The sequence below is a fragment of the Melopsittacus undulatus genome, chromosome Z (genome assembly GCF_012275295.1).
Source record: "Melopsittacus undulatus isolate bMelUnd1 chromosome Z, bMelUnd1.mat.Z, whole genome shotgun sequence".
Lineage (NCBI taxonomy): Eukaryota > Metazoa > Chordata > Aves > Psittaciformes > Psittaculidae > Melopsittacus > Melopsittacus undulatus.
This window is the reverse complement of record NC_047557.1, coordinates 40000072-40025124: the sequence shown is the minus strand read 5'-3', so window position 1 is coordinate 40025124 and position 25053 is coordinate 40000072. Positions and strand designations below refer to the sequence as shown.

The 25053-nt window shown below is 38.2% G+C and overlaps 1 protein-coding gene across 1 annotated transcript in view; it reads left to right on the top strand.

The window, feature by feature from the left end:
• LOC101874778 (guanine nucleotide-binding protein G(q) subunit alpha) overlaps positions 1 to 25053 on the top strand; it is a 128332-nt gene that overhangs the window by 85424 nt on the left and 17855 nt on the right. Inside the window, exons 3-5 of the mRNA XM_034072632.1 lie at positions 7275 to 7429; positions 18778 to 18906; positions 19854 to 19983. Of these exons, the coding sequence (XP_033928523.1) occupies positions 7275 to 7429; positions 18778 to 18906; positions 19854 to 19983 (414 nt within the window). The remainder of the gene's footprint in view (positions 1 to 7274; positions 7430 to 18777; positions 18907 to 19853; positions 19984 to 25053) is intronic.

Here is a 25053-nt window from a genome sequence, read left to right as displayed (position 1 = left end):
AACTTTGGGAAAGTTACTGTGGCATTATCTTTCTGTAGTTGAGATCTGGAATACATAGGTGAAATAAGTAAGTCTTAGTGTGTTTTAACAAAATGCAGCACATTCCAAAATTAGAGATATTTAGTGTAAATTTGCCATTACTTTTAGGCAGGAATATATAAGGCTTGTGTTTACAAACATGTGGAGTTGCATCTGCATTTTAATATAAAATAAATACAGGAAAATTGTATGGCATATTGGGCAGGGAGCCATTTAGCTATCAAATTATAAGTGTTTGGATCAGGAGAAGTTTCAGACATCTGCTGTGAGTCTGCATAACTTTTTGGATGTTTTAATTTTGGACATTTGCATATACAGTTTTTGGAAATGAACTCAATTTTGATGAGAAACTGAACATGAGCAGACTTCAGTGTGCGCTTACAGCCCATAAAGCCAACCGTGTCCTGCGCTGCATCAAATGGAGCATGACCCGCAGGTCGGAGGAAGTGATCCTGCCCCTCTACTCTGCTCTCGTGAGACCTCACTTGGAGTATTGTGTACAGTTCTGGTGTCTTCAGCATAAAAAGGACATGGAAGTGTTGGAACAAGTCCAGAGGAGGGCCATGAGGATGATCAGGGGACTGGAGCACCTCCTGTATGAAGAAAGGCTGAGAAAGTTGGGGCTGTTCATCCTGGAGAAGAGAAGGCTGCGTGGAGACCTCATAGCAGCCTTCTGATATCTGAAGGCATTCTATAAGGATGCTATATAGCATCCTATATTCTATAGCTATATTCTATAGATGCCATATAGTGCATCTATAACGATGCTCTACATTAGGAACTGTAGTGATAGGACAAGGGGTAATGGGTTAAAACTTAGGGCAAGTTTAGATTGGATATAAGGAAGAAATTCTTTACAGTGAGGGTGATGAGGCACTGGAATGGGTTGCCCAGGAATGCTCCATCCCTGGTGGTGTTCAAGGCCAGGTTGGACAGAGCCTTGGGGACATGGTTTACTGTGAGGTGTCCCTGCCCATGGCAGGGAGGTTGGAACTAGATGATCTTAAGGTCCTTTCCAACCCTAATTATTCTATGATTCTGTGAAATATGCTATGCAACTAGGTCCCAGCTTTTAAAAATAACTGCACAGAAAAATTGAACCTTCTTCATGCATGAGATTGAAAATTTAGTTTCATTAATCTTTTGTATATTACCTAGTGTGATCTTGAGGCTGAAGACATTGCAAAGAAAAGTGATACCAGATTTATTTTATTAACTTTTCCATTCTAAATGTGTTGATGAGGTTCTCTTTTTCTACTTTGTCTTGTGACCTGATCGTAAACAAAGTTAGGCAGTGAGTGGCTTTTAGTATTAAAAACAACAGTATAACAGAACATAAGGTATCTTCTAATGTTCTTTGCCTTCATTGTCCGTCAGTTTACTAAAATTATGTCGTAGTTTAGGCTTAGCTGATAACTCAGAACCACGCAGCTGCTTGCTGCAGGTGGGATGGGGAGTAGAATCGAAAGAATGTAAATCCCATGGGTTGAGATAAGAACAGTTCAGTAACTAAAGAACAATGTAATACTACTAGAAGTAATAATAAGAAATAACAGGGGGAGAGAATACAAAATTTAAAGCAGAAAAAAACAATAAAGACGAGTGATGCGCAGTGCAGTTGGTCACCACCTACCAACCGATACCCAGCCTGACCCAAGCAGCGATCTGGGCCTTCCAGGTATCTCCCCCCAGTTTATATACTGGGTATGACATGCTGTGGTATGGAATATCCATTGGCTAGTTTGGCTCAGGTGCCTTGTGTCTGCTTCCTCTGGCTTCTCATGAACCTCCTCACTGACAAAGCGTGAATGACTGAAAAGTCCTTGACCACAGTAAGCGCTACCGAGCAACAAGTGAAAACATAAGTGTATTATCAGCTTTGTTCTGAGACTAAGACTCAGCACTGCACCAGCTACTAGGAAGAAAATTAACTTTATCCCAGCTGAAACCAGGACAAAGTTCAATCTTCTGGGTGCTTTGCAAAAGAACCACCATTTCAGGCATTTGGCAGCAGGCAGATGACTTATTTCTTAAATTTTCTGCTATTTAATCTGGTTTCTAATTTCCTGTCAGCTAGACAGTCTGCTACACATTTTGCAGAGCTTTTCTGAGAGAAATTTCAGACTTACTAGCAATTTCTGCCTCATAATTCAGTTCAGTAATAGGACAGCATTAACCTTTGACAACATCAGACTTTTGGGGTGTTTATCCCCCCCATTCCAGAGAAAGTATCATCTCTTCACAGAAGAGGGACATGTAAATAAATAAGCCAACAAAATAAAGAGAAAAGATCGTCTGTGTCTTTTACTGTAATGTTCTTATGTATCCACAGTTTGTAGTGAACCCACAGGTTTTCCTGACCTTGCATGTTTATCGGGAATTAGGCAATTGGAAAACATGCTGTGCTTTTTCGTTGCTTTATCCTTCCATTTTGTATGGGGTCATGAATTGTCTAGAAGAAGATGACAGGCCAGTCTTCTGCCTTCCAAGTTTCTGGGGTGATCTGTGGACATTCTTGCTCCGTACAAAAGCTGTAGAGGAGAGAAAGCAGCCTTATTATTTTATGCCTTTTTGGTTGATCTTTTCCTCAGAGATCTGGCTAGTGTTTCATTCTGAAGGCTGATACGTTTTATAGAAAAAAAGGTGGCTGACTTAGTTCCTCCTATAACTGGAAAGATGAAATGGGTATTGAGCATTATGTGTTTTTTCCCTGAGTTCCATAATTACCCATGTGGTGATTCAGTGAATGATTACTTTCAGTAAATTTGTAAAACCCAGCTTAATTTAAATGTACAAAAAATAGCTAAAACAAGCAAGTACTCTGTAGTAGTGTAAAGTCAGCTCATTAAGGAAAGTAAGTCTTGTGCAAATCCTAACCACAATTAATGTAGTCCTAAAGAGCCAGAGAGCAGAGCCATTTATTGTGATATAGATACTTGCAGTTCTGTACTCTCATTAACCTTGTTAGAAACACTTATAGGTGTTACCATTTGAAGGGAACACTTAGTCTCTCCTAGAGGACTGAATCTTAGTCTCAAATATAATAATAATCTAGTGGTAATTGGTGTTAATTGAATACTAATATGATCACACTTTCACCATTGGAAATTACTTAACCTGTGTGTTGTGACAATGTTACGCAACTGCACCTGGTGGTACTTAATGACCTTTGTGAAGTGTTTTCACAGAATCATAGAATACCAGGTTGGAAGGGACGTCAAGGATCATTTAGTCCAACCTTTCTTGGCTAAAGCATGACCAAGACTAGATGTTCCAGTACCCTGTCCAGCTGAATCTTTAAAGTGTCCAATGCTGCAACACTTCCTTAGGGAGATTATTCCAATGACTCATTGTTCTCTGTGAAAAATGTCCCTCTTGTTTGCAACAGGCATCTCTCATGGAACTAACTTGTACCTATTACTTCTTGTCTTTTCCATGTGACTCCCGCAAAAACTAGTCTCAGTCTTCTTTGTTAGCCACCTTCTTAATACAGGAACATGGTGATAAGGTCTGCCTGACCCTTCTTTTCTCTAAGCTAAACAAATGCAGCCATTCAGCCTTTCCTCATACAGCAGGTGCCCAGTCTTGTGATCATCTTTGTGACCTTTCTCTGGATCCTCCACATCCTATCCACATCTCTTTTGTATAGTGGGGAGCAAAATGGAACACAATATTCCAGGTGTGGCCTGACAGTTACAGGTGTTTATGTCTGCTGGTGATGGCCTGTTGATGTAACCCAGTTTTGAGATCTCCAGAATAAAATAGCATGTTATATAACACAAAAATCTAAAAGTCAGTATTGTTTTCTTAGACATATGAATTAATGAAGATTTTTATCACATTGGATCTGGCTTTATCCATTATTTTACCAGAGTTTTTGTAAATTTCTCTGCTTAGAATAGCAAGAAAGAAGATTAGGATGAACATGCAAAACCCAGTGTGATTCAGGATATAGAATTAGGTGGAATTAGATGTTCTTTCAAAGTAACAGTAATGTTAATCATCAATTCATGTTGGTTTTATTTGCTAGGCAACAGCTTAACAGTGATAGCCAGGTAACCTAAACCTTATATATGGAAAATAGGAAAGCTGGACAGTAGGTAGAAAAATAATCACACCCTTTTGTTGCTCCATACTATGATTTGCCATAGCAGAACGAGTCTGTATTAGCCTCGGGCTCCTCAGTTCAATTTCTTCTATAAACAGTGTGTACAATGTGCTGCTTTAGTTGCACTATACCATAGCTTTCCTTTCTTTAAGTAAACAATACATACATTCCATGTCATAGGAGGGCATCTCATGTTTCATACAGGAAAACTATCTTTATATACTTAAATTTTCTAACTCAGCTAACTTTCTAATAGTTACACTGGGTGAATAAGTTATCAGATAGGACTGATATAAGATGATCAGATATCATCTTTTTACTTTTCTGTCTTAACATAAAAAAAAACCTTTATTGCTATCAAAACATTTCATTTATAAAAAGAGGATTGGAAACTTCAGCATAGAATAAGGATAACTGTAACAAAGTACATTTATGAAGATGTGGATTCTGTATTTAAATTGTATGCTGAGCCATGCCCATCTTCTCCTTTAGCATGACTCATGTCTCTTAACACTTGCTAGAGAATCTGCTTAGGGTAACAAGAAGTTACTTCATTGTATTTCGCATGCTGTGTTAACAGCAAGAGAAGTAATCTAGCTTTTTTTCAAGAAGGGCTATAGTGATAACATGACCTTTAAAATGTAAGTTTCAGAAGCCTTTTTTTATTATCTATATAGAAATTCTGAGAAAATTCTCAGTAAAAGCTTGCTTGAATGTCCTGGTCACAGCCCTGTAGGAGTGACTTTCAGAGTTTGTCTTCCATGCTTGGTGCAGCTTAAAAGTAAGCAAGACAGCAAGAAAATTGATGGGTTTGATGGCAGTGTACAAATTGAGTCTGTCCAAGAAAACCCCAGTGAAGCAGAAGCACTGAAGAAATGTTTGTTTTTAAAAAGGTGAATCAATTTTTTGATGGATGCAACTTCTTGGCATATATCATAGTTTATTTTGTGAGTTTTGTCACACAGTGCAAAGTCATATTAATTGTATGGCAGAACATACAATACTGATAAACTGTCTGGGACAAGTATGTTATATTAAGTCGAGATAAGTAAATGAATAAAGCAATTACCTTTTAAGATCTTGTCATCTACCAAGGTAGAATACTTGAGCACCTGTTATAGAATGTTTAGGGAACTCTTGAGAAATACTTAAGTTATGGCAGATTTAAAATGAAAGCTTTTAAATAATAAGTTAGTCTTTTGCCTCTGTTAGCATTTTGATATCGCTTAGCTGTAATTTCAGTTCAGGATAAAAACAAATGCCTGAATATATTATTCTATCAGTTTGTCACAAGTTGTGAGAAAATATTCAGGGCATCATTCTTTTGAAAGTACTAAGGGCAACAGAATACAGAACTAAACTTGGTAAGATATAAGATAATTAAAAATTACCCAGTTTCACAAGAACACTGGGCTTATGTTTACTTAGTAGAATATCATTTGTTATTTGCTGTGAGAAGGTAGTGACTCTTCATGATTTGTCAGACATTTTGGGTATGCATGGACACGATCTGGAAGAAGGTATGCTTTGTTAGGACTTTGGAGATTTGAGCTCTGATAATGGAAAACGTATGTTCTAAGACACATTTTTCATGTTGAACTTGGAGGGGTTTATTTCTTCTTGATCAAACAATTATTGCAGCATAATACTTTAAGTAATGAGCAGTAGCATCATTCTCCTAGATTGTCAAAAAAGGGGTGAGGATTGTATGTGTGTAAACAGAGGATGAATTTATTGGAAAATAACAACAGTCCTTTCAATATATTTTTACCTAAATTAAAATAGAAAAGAGGTTTGTGTCGTCACCTCAAAGACTGGATATGAGACTTCAATCCCTCAAGTTTATTTCCTTGACCAAGTTTTCATCTGCTGTCTTCTCTGCATGCGTATGTATGTTTGCATAGGTAATGTATTTCTAGACAGATACATATGCTTATGTATTTGTTTCCAAATTTTGTACATAGTACTGCCAAGACAAATTGGAAATAATTTTGCTGTATTGTTTAGTAGTTCTGACTCCACAGGCTTTACCAATATTCTAAGTATTTAGAAGGTGTTGGATTTCTTAGGGATTATTTCTTATTAGAAACCCCTAATTTTAGATGTTACTTTTCAAGAAGCTCTGTAATTTATAGTGCAGACTGAAACTAGCGACGATTTCTAATAATCCTGCTGTTCTTCTTCAGTGGTAGCTTTGGTTACACTTAATATTAAGATCTTTTTATCAATTTCTCTGAAAAGCAGATTCCTTCTCTCCTTCCCATTCTGTTATCTACCATCAGATTCTAAATCTGTCGTGCTGGTTAACTAGCCATCATTTAAAAAACATGTTTTACATACTCTTAAGATTGTACCTGAAAATTTAAAATTAAAGTTTTCTTCAAAATTATCCTAATTAAACAGAAGTTTTAATATGAAAGTTTCATCTACCTAACCTAAATATTATTTGATTGGGGTAAGCATAGTGTGAAATAAGGACCCATATTTTATTTAAAACCTAAGTTTATTACTTTGTTTTCTGTCATAATATCATATTTAACACTGTTTGTCTTTGAACACACTTCATCATCATTCATTTGTAATTTACTCAGTACTCTTATTTATTCTCATTCATTCATCATTGTCTTTAAGGTATTCCCCAAGAAATCAACAATAATGTTTTCTTCCTACACTGTCACTAAGTTCATTCACATGGATACAAATTTTACTAAAATACCCATCTTTGAGTATTTCGGAAGTTTACTGTCTCTTCTATTTATATGTTGTTCTAGTGTCCCAGGTTCCGTCACTAATAAGTGGTTTCACTGGTAGAATGGATGTTAGGTATTCTGTTTAACAGTGTCTTTTAGAATGAAAAATAAATATGCTGATGCATATTGAGATCTATATACTTTACATTAAAAAGGAAGGGGTTTTTCTGTTTTAGCTTATTTCAGGAACAGAGGTTGTAATTTTTTTTCCATCTTCCCATCCTTCTTTGTGGTACTTGCTTTTTCAAACTGGGTATACATGTTGGTGCTATGGCCAGTATGAAAAATTGGTCCTGTTAATCCCGTTCACTGTATATGAGCTGTCTGCAAACATAGAAAATGAAATAAATCTTACTGTTTTGTTTGTTTTGAATTAGGCTCATGCACAGTTAGTTCGAGAAGTCGATGTAGAGAAGGTGTCAACTTTTGAGAATCCCTATGTAGATGCAATAAGAAGCTTATGGAGTGACCCTGGAATTCAGGAGTGTTATGATAGACGACGGGAGTATCAGTTGTCAGATTCAACTAAATAGTAAGTACATGGTGGCTACAAAAAACAATGTATCATTCTCTCTAACAAAGTAATTTTTACCATTTAGTTTCTTAAATTATATATGTTTACATGTTTGTATGCATATGCAGCACAAACATACCTGTATATACACTTACTAAATTGTTTTTAGAGGACACTTTCAGGGAAGGGGTACATCTAGTTCAGGATTATGTTCATAGGTTTTTTGCAGGGTGTCAGTCTGTGATCATCTGAAGATGCTAAGTAGGGATGATTAGTTACAATGGTTATGTTTTCTTTTGTTACACCTGTTCAAGCCCTTACTGTCCTTTGACATACACTCACAAATACAAGCTGGAAATCAGAGGTCTGGGGTGACATTTATGTGCAGAGTAGTTTGAGGGTTCTGCCCTAGCACAGGACTTAACCGTGCCAAGTGCAAGGTCCTAAACCTGGGTCAGAGGAATCCAAGGCAGAGCTACAGGTTGGGCAAAGAAGAGATTCAGAGCAGCCATGCGGAGAAGGACTTAGGGGTGTTGGTCAATGAGAAACTGAACATGAGCAGGCTTCAGTGTGCGCTTGCAGCCCAGAAAGCCAGCCATATTCTGTGCTGCATCAAAAGGAGCGTGACCAGCAGGTCAAAGGATGTGATCCTGCCCCTCTACTCTGCTCTCGTGAGACCTCACTTGGAGTTTTGTGTGCAGTTCTGGTGTCCTCAACATAAAAAGGACATGGAACTGTTAGAACAAGTCCAGAGGAGGGCCCACGAGGATGATCAGGGGACTGGAGCACCTCCCATATGAAGACAGGCTGAGAAAGTTGGGGCTGTTCAGTCTGGAGAAGAGAAGGCTGCATGGAGACCTCATAGCAGCCTTCCAGTGTCTGAAGGGGGCCTATAAGGATGGTGGTGAGGGACTATTCATTAGGGACTATAGTGACAGGACAAGGGGTAATGGGTTAAAACTTAAACAGGGGAGGTTTAGATTGGCTATAAGGAAGAAATTCTTTACTGTTAGGGTGGTGGTACTGGAATGGGTTGCCCAGGGAGGTAGTGAATGCTCCATCCCTGGCAGTGTTCAAGGCCAGGTTGTACGAAGCCTTGGGTGATATGGTTTAGTTTGAGGTGTCACTGCCCACAGCAAGCGGGTTGGATCTAGATGATCTTGAGGTCCTTTCCAACCCTAACTATTCTATGATTCTATGATTTAGTCCAATTGAACTCATTAGCTTCCCAACCTATCACTTTCATCATTTCTGTATGCATGCACTGGTGTAGAGTAGTGCAAAGCACAGTGGGATTTCTCTTAACTGTTTGGATTCTCACTTTCCCCATAAAGGTACCATACTGTGTTTTGTTCTTTAGTGTTAAGAAAACAAATATAAATATTACATAAAGTGAAAAACTGTAGGGTGCATAAAAGGTGAAAATTTAAGAAACAAGTTACTGACAATGTACATTTATATTGTTTCCATACTGAAATGAGTAGCAAGCCTAAGTGGAAAGTGAAACAAAGCTCGTCTTGCACTTTGGATTTCTTAGATTTGTAGGTCCTAACTTTGTTTCCACGAAAAATGTGATGCTGTTTTTAAAGTTGAAATAGGCATAGGCATTCTGTGTGTGTGTTAGAGGATAAAAATAGAATTACTTACTTTCCAAGTAGGAAATAGTCATCTGATGCTACTTCAGATCAGATTGTGATGAATACCATAGTTTTGACCTAGTTCGAATGAAATTGTCATCATGTGTATCTTTTTTATTAAAAGTAGTAGGAGATAATTCACTAAGCTGTAGAAGCAAATTGCCAGTCATTGACTTGCAAAAGGCAAATGTACTAGTTAACTGGTTACTTCTCAGGCTCAGCTTGTTTGGCTCACATGAGTTTTTGTAGATTTGGTAACTTTAATGTGTTATAGTTCATAATATGGATTTCTGCAAAATCTCTTTTAAATGAGAATTGTGAATCACTATATATAAGTTTTTGAAGGGCCTCCCTTATATTTATGCTTTCAGGTAGGGTTTTTTCCCGTAAAAGGAATTAGCAAAACTAAAGCAACATTGTTCCAAAAGTATGGTATGTATGTTTAGCAAGAAAACACCCAAACAGAATTTTCTATCTGTAATTCCTGTCCAAAAGCAAGAAAACAAAATGCTTAAAAGTTACTACTGAGATTCACAAGGCAGTAAGTTAGAATAAACTCCCTTGTGCCCACTGATGTTGTGAGTCTTGATAATTTATTCTGACCTGATGGATAAACCAAAATGGTTTGTTGTCCACCAGATCTCTTGTAAGCACATGTGTCAATATACTTTGTGAGAATGTGTCAGTATTTTTAAATATGTGTCAATATCACACATGTTCTTCATGTGTCTCTTGCATGAAATTCTGATCTTCCCAGTAGTTTTCCCCATCTTCTTATAGTAGTAGTATTTTCAGTCTGTTTCCTATATTGCTTTTCTTTTTTTTTTTCAGCACATTGGCTTCCTAAATCTTTTTCTCTGTATTTTGTGAGGGTTTTTTTTTATAGTTTCTAAATTCTGTTTTTAAATATACCCTGTATGTTTCTATACTTTCTGTCATCTGTTGACCTGCTTTGTCACTGTTAGCTGTGCTTTTGATGTTTTTATACCCACTGCTAGTACCCTGAAAGAATCCATCAGATGTGTGTTTATCACAAGATGTGAAGGCAGGGTCTAAGAAAGAAAACTTCCTGCAGCCTACAGGTTGATTTGAACTACTTAGCAGCTCAGCAAATGCATTCCATTCTCTTACCTTGCAATTGAATGCTCCAAAGTTCAGATGTTAATGTTATTCTTAAAAGCAATTTCTAGATTTCTGTGTGGTAAAGTCAAGAGCACATCAGGTAAGCAGAGATTATTCATTTCCCATATAAATTATGGGATGACGAAGCCACCTACTTACCACTAAGCCACTTCCCTCTAAGATATTATTTACTATGTGAGACAGCTATAAATCAACACCACGCTGCTGATTGCCTTAAGTAATAGCTGTGTGAGATGAAATCATTCAGTATGTACTCTACAGGGTGTCAGGACCTTAACCCAAATGTAAACAGATTACCAGTCAACAGTCTGATTATGTCATGGCTTTTCAAAGTCTGAAGAAGGGGGAGTCAACAGTCTTAATGTTGTCATAAGTAAGAGTTCATATTTATGTCTTCAGAATATCACTGATTTTTTACATGGAAGACAGAGATGAATCCGAACAATGTCTGCTCATCAGAGTTCATATTCTACCTTTCATGAAACCATTGAATGAATTGTAACGCTTTGGTCGTCAAATAATTTTATATAACAGTACTCAGAGTGTGAAAGTTTTTTGTAACTTCAGCTGAAAATTAATTCCTTCATACCTAAAAAAAAGACAGCATTTTGCTTCCAGGTTCCACTTCTGAAACAGGTGCATTTCAGTGTAATTACTGTGTGCTGAATATGACGTGCTTAGTGGCACCCAAGGGGAAGAATCACTGTATGAATCTGCCAAGTTTTTATACTGTAGCAGTTTACTCTATTTGGTGGTACTGCCTCTAGTGATCAGAACATTTATTCTTTCACTTTGTAAAGCTGTAGAATATTCTTATGATATCCTGGGTCTCTGAGCCGTTCTGGAGGATTAATACTGTTCTAAATTGGAACCTGCTCTGTGGCTGACGCTGGTGTAGTAAATTATGAATAGCTGCCTATATAATATCTGTGTAATAGTCATTTGTTGGGGACAATAATAAATATACTCTAAGATACATTAGAACATCATTATTCAATAAATAATACAGTTCATTGATTTTTTTTTCTTCATTTGTAAGAATGTACTTGTAGGTTCTAAAGCTGTACTTGGGGACAGTTTGAGTTGCAACCTGGTAGATTCTGCTTTTATGTAGTTTTGCAGTAACATAAAAATAGCAAATAAAAGTCTCAATGTTAAGATCATATACTAGCAGCAGAACCATGCTAACCTTATCTTATGCCTTAGATATAGTTCCCAAACATAAAATACATGTCTGAAGAAAACAGGACAAGGTTTGCTGCATACAAAAGCTATGCATCTTGTAGAAAAACCTGAAGATTATGCAACACAACAAGGGAAATGCAGAAAGGGAAGTGGGGTTATATAAAGGAGTATACACTATGTATTTCTTCCAGGTTCCTTTTTTTCATGCATTAATGAACATATTTTTAATATTTCTATAATTCTTAAACCACATTTCCTATTAAGAAAAGATTGCACAAGCATTTTTTATTTGATTACTTACTTATTTGTAGTGTTTGCTAAGGTTGGCTTTTAGCCATGTAGGAAATTGAGAGAGACAGCTAGGTAGAATGTGGGTAGGATAAAGATAAAAATAATACAGTGCAGACCTCTTCATACCTCGTTGCAAAGATCTTAGGTTTACTCTGTTTACTTTACATTAAGATCAGATAGTTCTGGAAACTGGCAAACATGCCTTGACTTTACACCAATGGTGTACAGGCTCAGAAATGCAAACCTACAGAGAAGTTCTGAAAATGAGGCCAATACTTATTTGCACTTAGTTTGGTTTACAGCTCATGTTTGTACTCAAAAAATTGATTCAGTTTACTGTGCTGCTGCTGCACATTAGCAAAGAGGCCACTTGTGTCAGTTACTCTGGCAGTTCTGTGAGGTCGGAAAAATCCTGCTACAGCAGCTTTAATATTTTGCAAATGTGGAGTTGAAAGACAATCAAGTAGTATGCATTTTTAAAAAAGTAGAAAAAGGCTTTTCCTTTTCAAAGCTCGTTTTCCAGCACATGGCCAAATTTTGGGGTAGTCTCATCAGCCAGTTAAGAGTTTTGCAAAACAAGCAAGAAACCTCCCCAAAACCACATCAACCCCCACAACAGAATGGAGAGTAGCCCAGACCAATTCCAGAACAGCCAGGCTGCAAAGGACAGAGATATGCCATATATTATTTGTTTGCATCATTAGCCTTAGTCATAGAATTTGGTTAGGATTTTATTTTCACTTTCTGAGTCTGTATGTCCATGAAAGCATTTTGTAGAGGGTCATGCTGCTTACGAACTATACTGACTTTAAGGATATTTTTTCTCTTTTACATTAAACCTGCAAGCTTTATGGTTGAAAAGATGTAAATGTTTGTGGTTACTATCATACCTGGAAAAAGTCAGCCATGTGGTATCTGTCATATGCATGATTGTATACAGTGAAAACTTTTGCGTATGAAGTGTTGCTGGTAAGCCTTGATTTCATAGCTGTGGTTACACTGAAATCTTTCAACAAGCTGTATGTTAAACAGGAAACTTTCGTAGTTTCTTGAGGTTTGTTCCTTCCGTTTTCCCCTGTACTCTTGTTCTCCCCATACAGATCAAGAAAATGTCTTGTTTGCTGGCTGGTTGTTAACAAGTCATCTTTTCTTGTTTTAGACTGACTGACCGACCCTTTTATCAGTGTCAAGTAACTACCTCTATCTCAACATAGAATCATAGAATCCTAGAATAGTTACAGTTGGAAAAGACCTGAAGATCATCTAGTTCCAACCCCTCTGTCATTTTTGGGTTTGTTTAGTGATTTCTCTAGAAGTGTTTCTTGGTGTGGTGCCAGGCAGAGGCTTTCTCTTAAGCAGTTAGTTTCGAAGACAGTCTGTGCTCATGTGGTCTCATAGGAAGACTGCCTCTAAGCACAGGGTTTATTAAGGTCCTAGTGAATTCAGCATCTTGGTACATCAGTTTTGCCTGCTGAGTCTGGGAATAGTTATTGGGCAACACTGATGAACAGAACAATCCAATTTTTAACCTTTGAAAGGGAAGCAAATGTTAGATGGATGAAGGTTGTAGCTTTTCTGCCTTTGTCTGCCCATGCCATACTGCCTTCTCTTGATTAATTAGGCTTTCCACTAGACAGTTTGAAGTTATAGAAATTCCTCTTATGGAATCATTCTTGAGAAAATCCTACTTTATCACCTGATTACTTGCCACAAAAATCTGGGCTCAAAGATGCTGGAAAATAGTAACTCATGGCTAAGTGGAGGGTGTTTGAGGTTCCTGCCCCATGTTTTTTCATGTTGAAGGTGCTTTAAGACCTCATTCCCAGAAGGTAAATTCAAATAAGTTTTGATCATCAGTTTTTGTTAGGTGGGGTAGCTTTTGGAAGTGAATTAAGACTGGATGTTGAGTAACCTGTTCACGGTGATGGAGTTATATTTAACCTCTTGAAGAAGGTTATTGTTTAAAACAATTCTGGTCTGTTTGTTAAGGCTAGGAGTCTTACCTCTTTACTTGATTTTTCTATGAGAAAGGGAAGTACAGAGCCAGTCAGTCTACTCCCATGATCCCATTCCTGCTGTTTAGTTTGAAATTTGCACAAACAATACCTTTGAAATGTGCTCCCTTTCCAAGGGCTGTGTCAGCACCTCCATAGCCTGGCAGCTTCCCTAGAGCTGAATGCAGGCTTGGGTCTTGTCATAGGTCTCAGGTGATGTGAAATACCTTAAAAATAAATGCTTCTGTCTCAGTGCTGACAGGGAAACATAAGGCTTCCTCTGCTTCTGATCAGCATGTAAATCACAAGCATACTGCTGGGAAGGCAGTGGCAGTTCTCCTGACATCAGGAGAGGGCCGTGCCAGCAGCACCTTACATGCTCATTGCCTCAGTAATGCACCGCCTGCCTGTCGCTATAGCAACCCCTGGGAAAATTACCTCAGTAGCCACTAAAATCCATTTTTACATAACTAACTTACAAAATTAAGTTTTTAAACTTAGTATGCACTATATAAGAATTTGCTCAGATCTATGTGGTTTGGCTCATTTGGGCTGGTGGGTTTTTTGTCTGTGTGGTTTCTCTTGGGTATTTTGGGTTTGGGGTTTTTTTTTTGGTGTTGGTGTTTTCTTGTGGTTTTCTTGTTTGTTTTGGGTTGTGTGGGGGTTTTTTTGTTTGTTTTGTGTTGTGTGGGTTTTGTTTGGGGTTTTTTTGTGATCTTTTGGTTGTTTTTTTTAGTAATTTTTTGCCTAGCTGAGTAGTTAATGTTTGGGTGAGAGGCCTTATAGCTACAGTGTGTCTTGTCGAAGTTAAGACACTTCTTAGCAGATGCTCAGCATGCTTAGCATGCCCTATAGTTGAGACTTTTATGGCTTGCCCCTAAAGGTTGCTGCTTGCCTGTAAAGTTGCTGCTACCTGTACAGCTGAACTCCCCATGGTAATTCTGGTGGTGGTTACCTGCGTTTGCATTGGCCCTCAGGAGCAGTGCCAGGATATTTCCAATACGGGTATCATTATTATGGTTTTAAATTTTGAAGTTGCTAAGCTGAGGAAACATCTGCTTTGGGCAGTTGTTAGCAGCAGTCTTTTTGTGGAAGTTCATGTTCATGACGGGTCTTGTGGTTTGCTTGCAAGAGTGTGCGCGTATAGCCAGTTCTCGTATACACTGGAAATTTAGTGCCATTGCAGAGTCTGATCGCAGTATTTGTGCATACATTTTGAGTTTGGCACTGATCCTGAAGTACCTCATGTGTATCTTTTATGTGCTTTTTTTTTTTTTTTTTTTTTTGCACAGGCACGGGATTTATTTGCCCAGGCAAACAATATGTTTGTCGGTACTTGCTTTAAAGCAATGGTGAATCATTTATTTAATAAGCAGATGTACAAAAAACTCAGTGAAAATCTTTTCTTTTCACTTGAGACATTGCGCATAGCCCTGGCTTCATAAAGTTCTCTTCATAAATTTCTCTATCCTCTTGCAAATAAGTCAGTGGAGGAAGTAACTCCACCCTACTTTCCTGTGAGAGCTTATGGACTTCCCACACCCCAGGCTGTATCCATCAAATAAAGTAGATTAATTTGAGCAATTTTAATAGTCTTTCTTCACTGTCCCAAATAATTTTAATGGAAATGTGTTAATGATTTTAGAGTATCTTGAAGGGAGCTTTGTGTTGCTGATGAAGAAAAAGCCTTCAGTCTGATTTTCAGAAACATGTTTAATCCCACTGAAGTTGATAGCAGAATGTGAAGTTACATATCCTCGAACAGTAACAGAAAGTGCATCTGATCTGCAGAACTGTTAAAGTCAGTAGCAGAAAATGCCTGCTCATTTGCTTCAGAGCAACAATGCACAAATTTCATTAAAATGTGAATTCCAGCACAAGTAATTTTCAAGAGGAGTGTCTTTGCTTAAAAAAACAAAACAAAAAACAATCAAACCACAACAAATCAAAACTTGAAAGAATTTTTTTTTTCTACTTAAACAGAATTTCATTAACTATCTGCAGTATGGTCACAGCATGAAAATAGCAATCATAAAAAATTTAAAAGTAAGGTTGCACAACAAAGAACTGGGACATTTTTATTTAAATAAATGGTTACAGTAGTTTTTTTATTAACTTTTAAGTTAGAAGGGAATGTAGTGGGGCTAAATGTCATTATTTGAAAATGAAAAATGCAGGATGTGTTCTAAATTGCTTTTGATGGACTGTAGATTCTGGTTATGATTCATCACTGTCAGATTTTAATGGATTTTCTGCATGCTATCTCGGTTTGGGGATTTTTTTCTGTGAGGTACTATTAGTTTTGATACTGCTTTCTTGATTTTGGCTGTGAGTGTATAATTGAGGACATTAATTCTTAGAGAGCCCAACATTCTTTGATTTCTAAGTGAAGAAATCTAGGGAAAGAAACAGGACTCCTTCAGGATATATAAGTAGTCTTCTATGGATTATATGGGCTCTGTAAAATTCTAACGGTGAAGTGAGGGTGAAGGTTGCTGTTCAGTAACTGAGTGAGCTTCCTTGAGCAGAACTGAATGAGGATGAGGAAAAGGTAAGTATTTTTAAGGATAAATTAATGCTTCTGGAACTTAGTGGCATCAGTGATTTGTGTTAGGACAAAAAAAAAATACTCATCTGCTCAATTAATGGTTTCCAGTGACACAAGTGAGATTTAACAGTGTACTATTATCCCTTTGCTTTACTGCCTTTCTAAAATCAGTCAGATGTATGTTATAGGTTACCTTAGTAACATATCTGCTGTGCACAGGTGCAGTCACCAGGCTCACATAGAAGAACAAAACTGGAGCTTGCCAAAGGAATGCAACAAAATGGTTGTGTAAATGGTTATCTGTAGGTTAATTTATCTTCTCAGTGGCTGACTGTAGGTCATTTTGGGGCTGGGAAGTAACCAAATGCCCAAGAACTTCATGTCTCGCGGCAGTTTCTCTCAGATACCTACCATGGGGAGAGCCCAAGCTTCCTGGTGCACAAATTTAATAAGATATCATAGAACCATAGGACAGTCTGAGTTGAAAGGGACCTTACAGATCATCTAGTTCCAGCTCCCTTGCCATGGGCAGGGACAGCTTCCACTAGACCAGGTTGCTCAAAGCCCTGTCCAACCTGGCCTTTGAATACTTCCAGGGATGGGGAATCCACAGCTTCTCTGAGCAACATGTTCCAGTGTCTCACCACCCTCATAGTGAAGAATTTCTTACTAATGTCTAATCTAAATCTTCCCTCTTTCAGTTTAAAACTATTACCCATGTTCTGTCACTACAGGCCCTTGTAAAAAGTCCCGCTCCAGATTTTTCATAGGCCCTCTTTAGGTACTGGAAGACTGCTACAAGGTCTCCCCTGAGCTTTCTCTTCTCCAGGCTGAAAAAGCCCTGCTTGTCCAGCTCCAGCACCCAAACAGGCTATAACACACTTGGTACACTTCTTTTTTTGAATCATCTCTTTTATGAGAATTAAGTAAGATCTTCAGTACTCCATTGATGTATGATTGAAACCCTTCACTAAGCAATAGCAGAAGATTTTTGTGTTGTAGTTGATGAAACTTTACAAGCAATTTGGGGTTATTTACTAAACCAGCTGGCATGTATGTCATGTATTACAGGCTTATTAACTTAATCAGAAGTTTGAGTGTGAATGCAGGACTTCCAGGTGCCAGAGATCTATTCTATAGCAGCTTACTGTTCCCTGGAAGATGTGTGGTTGTCTGTCCTTGTATGTCTGTAGACACTGCAGAACAATTAAGAAGTATGTTGCATATTCAAATAAAACTGCGATTTTGTATTCCTCAGACATCTTATAAAATTATTTGTCTCTACATTGGCTAGAATTATATAAAGAAAAATTTGAATCTTTGGTGAATATACATGTGAAAGCTATTTTCAAACTTACAGAATCATAGAATCATAGAATAGTTAGGAGTGGAAAGGACCTGAAGATCATCTAGTTCCAACCCCCCTGCCATGGGCAGGGACACCTCACACTAAACCATATCACCCAAGGCTTCATCCAACCTGGCCTTGAACACTGCCAGGGATGGAGCATTCACTACCTCCCTGGGCAACCCATTCCGGTACCTCACCATCCTCACAGTAAAGAATTTCTTCCTTATATCCAGTCTAAACCTCTGCTGTTTAAGTTTCAACCCATGACCCCTTGTCCTGTCACTACAGTCCCTAATGAATAGTCCCTCCCCAGCATCCCTGTAGGCCCCCTTCAGATACTGGAAGGCTGCTATGAGGTCTCCATGCAGCCTTCTCTTCTCCAGGCTGAACAGCCCCAACTTTCTCAGCCTGTCTTCATATGGGAGGTGCTCCAGTCCCCTGATCATCCTCGTGGCCCTCCTCTGGACTTGTTCTAACAGTTCCATGTCCTTTTTATGTTTAGGACACCAGAACTGCACACAATGCTCCAAGTGAGGTCTCACGAGAGCAGAATAGAGGGGCAGGATCACCTCCTTTGATCTGCTGGTCACGCTCCTTTTGATGCAGCCCAGGATACAGTTGGCTTTCTGGGCTGGGAGTGCACACTGCTGGCTCATGTTCATTTTCTCATTGACCAACACCTCCAAGTTCTTCTCCGCAGGGCTGCTCTGAATCTCTTCTTTGCCCAACCTGTAGCTGTGCCTGGGATTGTTCCAACCCAGGTGTAGGACCTTGCACTTGTCATGGTTAAACTTCATGAGGTTGGCATCAGCCCACCTCACAAGCGTGTCAAGGTCCCTCTGAATGGCATTCCTTCCCTCCAGCGTATCAACTGAACCACACAGCTTGGTGTCATCGGCAAACTTGCTGAGGGCACACTCAATTCTGTTGTCCATGTCAACAACAAAGATATTAAACAAGACCAGTCCCAACACCGATCACTGAAAATAAAATGTAATAATTATGCTCCCCTTCTATAGAATTTACTTGAAGCTATGGGAGTGTACAGAAAGAGGGGGTGGAGCACATTTTATACTTTGTCCCCTCTTTTATGCCAATAATACATTTCTGTTGCACTTCTTCCTACCCCACAACCCCTTTCCCTTTCCTTTCTCTTTTCCTCAGTCAGATGATGGTGTCACTGTCTTGCATTCCTTTTTGTTTCTCCCTGTCTATAGCTATCTTAATGACCTGGACCGCATAGCAGATTCCACCTACCTGCCAACTCAGCAAGATGTGCTCAGAGTTCGAGTCCCAACAACAGGGATCATTGAATATCCATTCGACTTACAAAGTGTCATTTTCAGGTAGTTTATTCTGTTTCTTTTTACATTAATAATAAATCCCATGTATAGGATATTGGTTAAAAGGGCATAAAAAGAAATTAGTCTATGTTTTTAAAATTTGAGCTTTGTCATTATTTTTTTATGTAATTGTCCACATATAACAAGGAGCTGATTCTAAAGATGTTAAAAGAATGAAAGACAATTAGGTTTGTCTTCTGAAAACTTGCAGTTCATCTTTCAGTAATGTCAAAATTTCACAGTGAATAATAATAATAAAATACAGTCATGTATCCTTTTAATTAATGTACATTATGGAATACAACGCTTCCACTTGTGTAGCTGCTTTCTAGAGAGAAATTGTTCTTTAGCAGATAAATAACCCTACCTGAGTGCAAGTACAGTTGTTTGAAAAATAACTGTGGAGTTGCAGTTGCAGGTTAGACACCTGTGTTTAGTTACACTGAGATACAGGGTGAGGTGGGAATAGAATGTGAGCAGATTTGCATTTTAATTTGGTCTGTTAAAAATTTTAGTAGGTACATGTTGTATTTTATTTGTCCTCTTAAAATGGGCAGCTTTACCATGTTAGGAAGTTATATTCTGGTAGTGCAGGGGGGGTGGGGAGATGGCAGTCCACTGAGTCTATTCTGTTCGCATACGTTTTAGCTGAATACACTAGGCATACACTGCCAAATCGTAGCTCATGAAACCTTTGTATCTCAGAAATCTGAGGGGTTTGAGACCCACAATAATCTAAACACAGAAAACACATCAGACTTCAAAGTAATATATTCTTCAGCAAGCTTTCTACCTAGAACAGATTCCATTAAATATCCATTAAAAAAAAATTTAGAAAAACAAACTGAACTTTGTTTTCAACTAAATTCTTGAATTTTGTCACTGTGTGTGTGCTTGTGTGTTTATCTGTTAAGGTGTTCATGGAGTTGATGTGGATGTTAATTTTGCAGAATGGTGGATGTAGGAGGCCAACGATCAGAAAGAAGAAAATGGATACATTGCTTTGAAAACGTCACATCTATCATGTTCCTAGTAGCTCTTAGTGAATATGACCAAGTGCTTGTGGAGTCAGATAATGAGGTAAGCAAGCATCAGCAAAAAGCACCAGTTTTAATGAAAAAATAACTTCATTTGTCCAGTACCGGGCATTTTCCAAATGCGTCTGCCAGCAGGCATGCACAGCTGCCTTTAATAGAGTGAGAAGCACTACAGGGACCAAGATGGGAGGAGAGGATCATTCTTCAAATATGGCAGAGCTGATCAGCTCCATGGAGGATTCAGAGAAACCTGTCTTTTTTGTGTTGAAGGGGAATACAGCTGAATACAGAGAAATGGTCTTAGTGTTGCTATGTAGCAGAGCCACAAAAATAGGCAGTGAAAATGAAGACAAAATCTGTAGATTCCTTGCCCCTCAGCAAGTTTGTTGGTGGCACCAAGCTGCGTGGTTCAGTTGATACACTGGAGGTAAGGGATGCCATCCAGAAGGGGCCTTGACATGCTCGAGAGGTGGGCCAGTGCCAACCTAATGAAGTTCAACTATCCGAAATGCAAGGTCCTACACTCAGGCTGGGGCAATCGCCGACACATTGTTGGTTGGGTGGAGAAGAGATTCGGAGCAGCCCTGTGGAGGATTTGGTGGTGTTGGTTGATAAGAAGCTCAACATGAGCTGGCTTCAGTGTGCCCTCGCAGCCCAGAAACTAGCTGTATCCTGGGCTGCATCACACTGGATGGAGTGGGACCAGCAGGTCAAAGGAGGTGGTCCTACCCCTCTGCTCTGCTCTCATGAGGCCACACTTGGGGTACTTTATACATACAGTTCCAGTGTCCTCAGCATAGGAAGGAAATGGAGCTGTTGGAGCAAGTCCGAGGATGACCGCAAGGATGATAAGGGGACTGCAGCACCTCCCATATGAAGACAGGCTGAGAAAACTGAGACTGTCCAGTGTGAGGTGTTCCTGCCCATGGCTTGGGGTTTGGAAGCAGATGACCGTAAGGTCCTTTCCAACCCCAACTGTTCCATGATTCTGTGCTCGAAGGGACCCTAAAGCAGTAAACTTCATTCCTTACAGTTAAATCATAGGATGCATATTGTATGTTTATTTCAAAAAGTAAGAGAAAGTCAGAGAAGTAAGAAAGTCAATGAGCTGAGAGTGCAAAGCACACTTATATCCAATATTTTGAAGGAAATTTACAGAGTAGGGAAATTATTTAATATTTAGATTTTTTGTCTTTCCTGATGGATATTGTAAGTTATTAATCAAATTTCTGTGAGTTGCTTATTGGCACGTGAAAGAAACATTTGAATATTCTTTATGGCTGTACACATGTTGATCTTTCTGTGTAAGAGAATGACGGAAATAAGGCAAAAAGTGTGTTCCTGGACGTGCGTGTTATGTAACTACTATATATTACATAACTATTCTTAAATTGTTCTGAAAAAGATAGCTTTACACATAAAGCTGTTTTGATTTTTCAGGATTTCACTTCTGAAACACTTGGTGGAAGCAGAAGTTGTAAACCTCAAAATTGTCTTGCAGATGGTTTTTCCACATCACTGCTATAGTATTAATGTTTCTTATTAGCGTTAACAGTGGAAAACTTCTGAACCTTTCTGAACCTTCAGTTTAAAATATGTTCATAACTTTAATTCAGACCAGTTCTTGTTTTCAAGTCATACATATGTACCCCTAGTAGCACTTTCCAGCAGCCTTAGGCCTGGAATGGAACCAGACTGTCTTAGAGCTAAGCAGTCATCTGTGACATTTGTTTTGGCTTTTGGCAAACTGTAGCCAGTCTATCTGTATTTTGTTGGTATTCCAGAGCACTGGTTTATTCCCTTCCTCATAATTCATGTATTTACTGATCCCATATTGCAGTTTTCTCTGAAAATGTTTGTAATGTGTGGAGCAGGCTGGAATGGCTTAAGGATTCTGAGTTTTTAAAATAATAGCGAAATTGATTCCTTGGATTAAGAAATCCTAGATACACACCTTCAGGTTATGCCTAATATTGCCTTTACTTTGTCTGTGTTGTCCTTTCACACGTTACACTGTTATCTAGGATCAGTCTTTTCTGTGATCTTGACAACAGTACTGGTCAATGGATATTCACAGAAATTATGTCATGAAAATAATTTTTCCAGCTTCTTGCTTTTGCCTTGCGTTTATCAGTCCACTGGCTTTCACTGCCTTACCTCATGTAACCCTTGGTCTGCTTTAAGATCTGTATAATCTAACCTGATATGTTAAGCATGTTTATTTTTTTTTGTGCCAGTCTTGGCCAGTCATTTTTAAAATATTCAAATACTTTTGCATGTGTCACTGCTCTCATTCTGAACAGAAAGTGTTCCCCACAAGCTTGTCTAAACCTGCTCCATTGCTGCTGTGTAATGTGCAGTAGTGTAGCAGCCAAAACTGTGTGAAGACTGCTGCTTGCACTGTTGAGAATCCTGCTGCTATGACTTCACGCTCTCTCATTTGTATTTTGAGATATGAACAGAACTGGTAGATCTGGAAGTGATTCAAGCAATGGTTCTGAAGGCCATTGGACAAACAGCAATTCAGGGGGTACTCAGACAAGTGGAACAGGAGGGATGGAAGGTAGAAGGGACAATCTGACTGGTGGAGTCCCTTTTGGAAGTGGTGTAGAGCTAAATAATTGGGGAAGAAAGTTGTTCTTAAACAAATGCTTGCCCAAAACGTTACCACCAAGGAATCATTAAAACTGTCTAGTGACTAAATTGTATGTAAATACAATGCCCCTCAGTAAAATTGTGTTTAGCTTGGTGTTCATAGATTGTAAGCGCTGAAAAGTGATAGCTACATATGAGTGAAGTAGAATTGATTGCTTAGAGGCATAGGATCTCCATCCCAGAGAGAGATGTACAAATCTTGACTAGACATGGCCATGAGCAACTAGATATAATAAACAATGTTAGTGCTGCTGGGAGCAGGGTGTTGGACGAGATTACTTCCAGAGGTCCTTTCCACTATAAATTCTCTCTTAAGTAGAAAAATAATTGTTTGACAAATAAAAGATTTTTTTGTTTGTTTCCTAGGGGAACATTCTTGTGGTCATGTCATAAGCTTTAAAACCCTTTATTTGATGTTGGATATCTGAATTAGTGTAGTTACTTCCACAGTACTTAATTTACACTGAAGAACTGTCTTGTGATTTTATCATAACATTTGCATGAAATCAAAACAGGCTGCTTAGAAAATTATGGCTCAGTACCTCAGCTGTAACTGCAAATTGAAACTGTGAAGGAACTTCATAGGGTGGTTTTCTGTGACATTTCTGTGCTTCAAGCACTGAATAGAGGCACTGTGCAAGGATGTCAGTTCTTTTAATTGGTGGAAATATTTATTTTCTTAGGATGTTCCAAGTAGAAAGGATGGATGCTGCTTGGTTTGTTAAAAAGTATTAAAGGATAATGTATGTAAAATTAGATTAAAGCAGTTAAATAAAACCTACAATAGGTATTTTTACTGTGTTTGCATTCGTGTGTGTATGCAGATTAGTTAATGTAGGCATACAAACTCATATTTTGGATATGGATAAAATACATCTGCAGAATAGATAGATGGAACTTCTGTACCATTCATCAGTGCAATCTGTTAATGGGTGATACATTGGTACAGTGTTCCAATCACACTTTCTTTTCATGTGGGACAGAAATAAGAAAGGCGGCAATTATCTCAAGCATGTATTCTATTTTTTCATTGGAACTTTCCTGCTGTTCACATCTGGGCATGCTTCCACTTCTCTTCCAGCACTTTGTGTGCCTTATTCACAGCTTAGTTCTGTATGGCTTAGCATGAGAGCTGAAAGAAAACAATATTGAGATCAGAGCACTTTCTCTTTTTATGCATCATGAATAAATGTAATACTTTAGTTGTCTGTTTTTTTCATCAACATTCAGCAATCCAGAACAGTTGAGCATAGGTCAGTGGCATAATATGAATTCTCAGATAGAACTGAAGTCCTCAAATGGTCTTCAGAATTATTTAACAATGTTATTTCAATGGGAAAGAAAATCTCCAGAACTCACTGTTTATTTTGAAACTAGAGAAAATAACACATTAACCACCTGTGCCAAACTTTATTGCAGTATGTATGGTATCTGTTCATACTTGTTCACACATACATGCATAGGTATTTCCTTTTTGGTTTGTGGATAAAGAACCTTTTGAATGTAAAGTATCACTACTGGGAAGTATTTGTATAAGGAAGGAAGAGTCAGATCCTCTCTGTCTTTTAAGTGGGTGGTTCATAATGGAAATGTGAGGTTGAATGATTGTGAACATGGATGCAGAGGCTGCCAGAAACACTGCTGGTAAATGTTGGTGTTGGCAGCAATTGCTGGCAAAGATAAGTGCTTCTATTTTTTTTTTTCCCCAATGATCAGTGGAAATGACTTTTTTCAATGTCAATTCAATTTTAAAATGCTTTCACCATTTCTTTTGTTTGTGCATATTCATGAAAAACTGATTATTCTGGCATTCATGTTAGTTCATAAAGATTAACAGCCTTTTTGAATTTATTTGAAGAATATTTTATGGCCATGTTTGACCATGTTTTTGGAGCAACTTTTTAGGCCAGTTTTTTTGTACAGTGATTTTGTGCTTTGATGGTTGTTGAACATGTTGCTTCAATGGATTATTCCCAAGTTCTGTGTTTGAAGTTGTCTCTTACTGTGTTTGAGTTACTCATCAAAATATTTGTACAACCACTGCAGATTTTTTTCTTTGATAGTAGTCTTAAATAGATTTTTCTTAGGCTAGTTACAGCAGTGTCGCTTCAAGATTTTACTTTGTACTAGTGGCAAAAATCTGAAGCATTTCCAATTTTGCTCCTGTAGCTACTTTTTTTACATACTGGAGGAGTCAGTACTTACCTCCTACTTCCTGATTTCTTCTGTTATTTCCCAGCTTTCATGTAGTAGCTCTGTGAAATAGATAGCCAAGGAATACACTGTAGATTTCTCTGTGCAGCTAGACTGCTGGAAGTCTTATTCAGAGAACAGAGACATTCATAATTAATACAGACTTTTGCACAAAAACCATCCACATGCACAAGATTTTGTCAAGTAAAGTAGTAGACTGCATTACTGTGATACTAAACAACTTCCAAATATTAGCCTCTGCTCT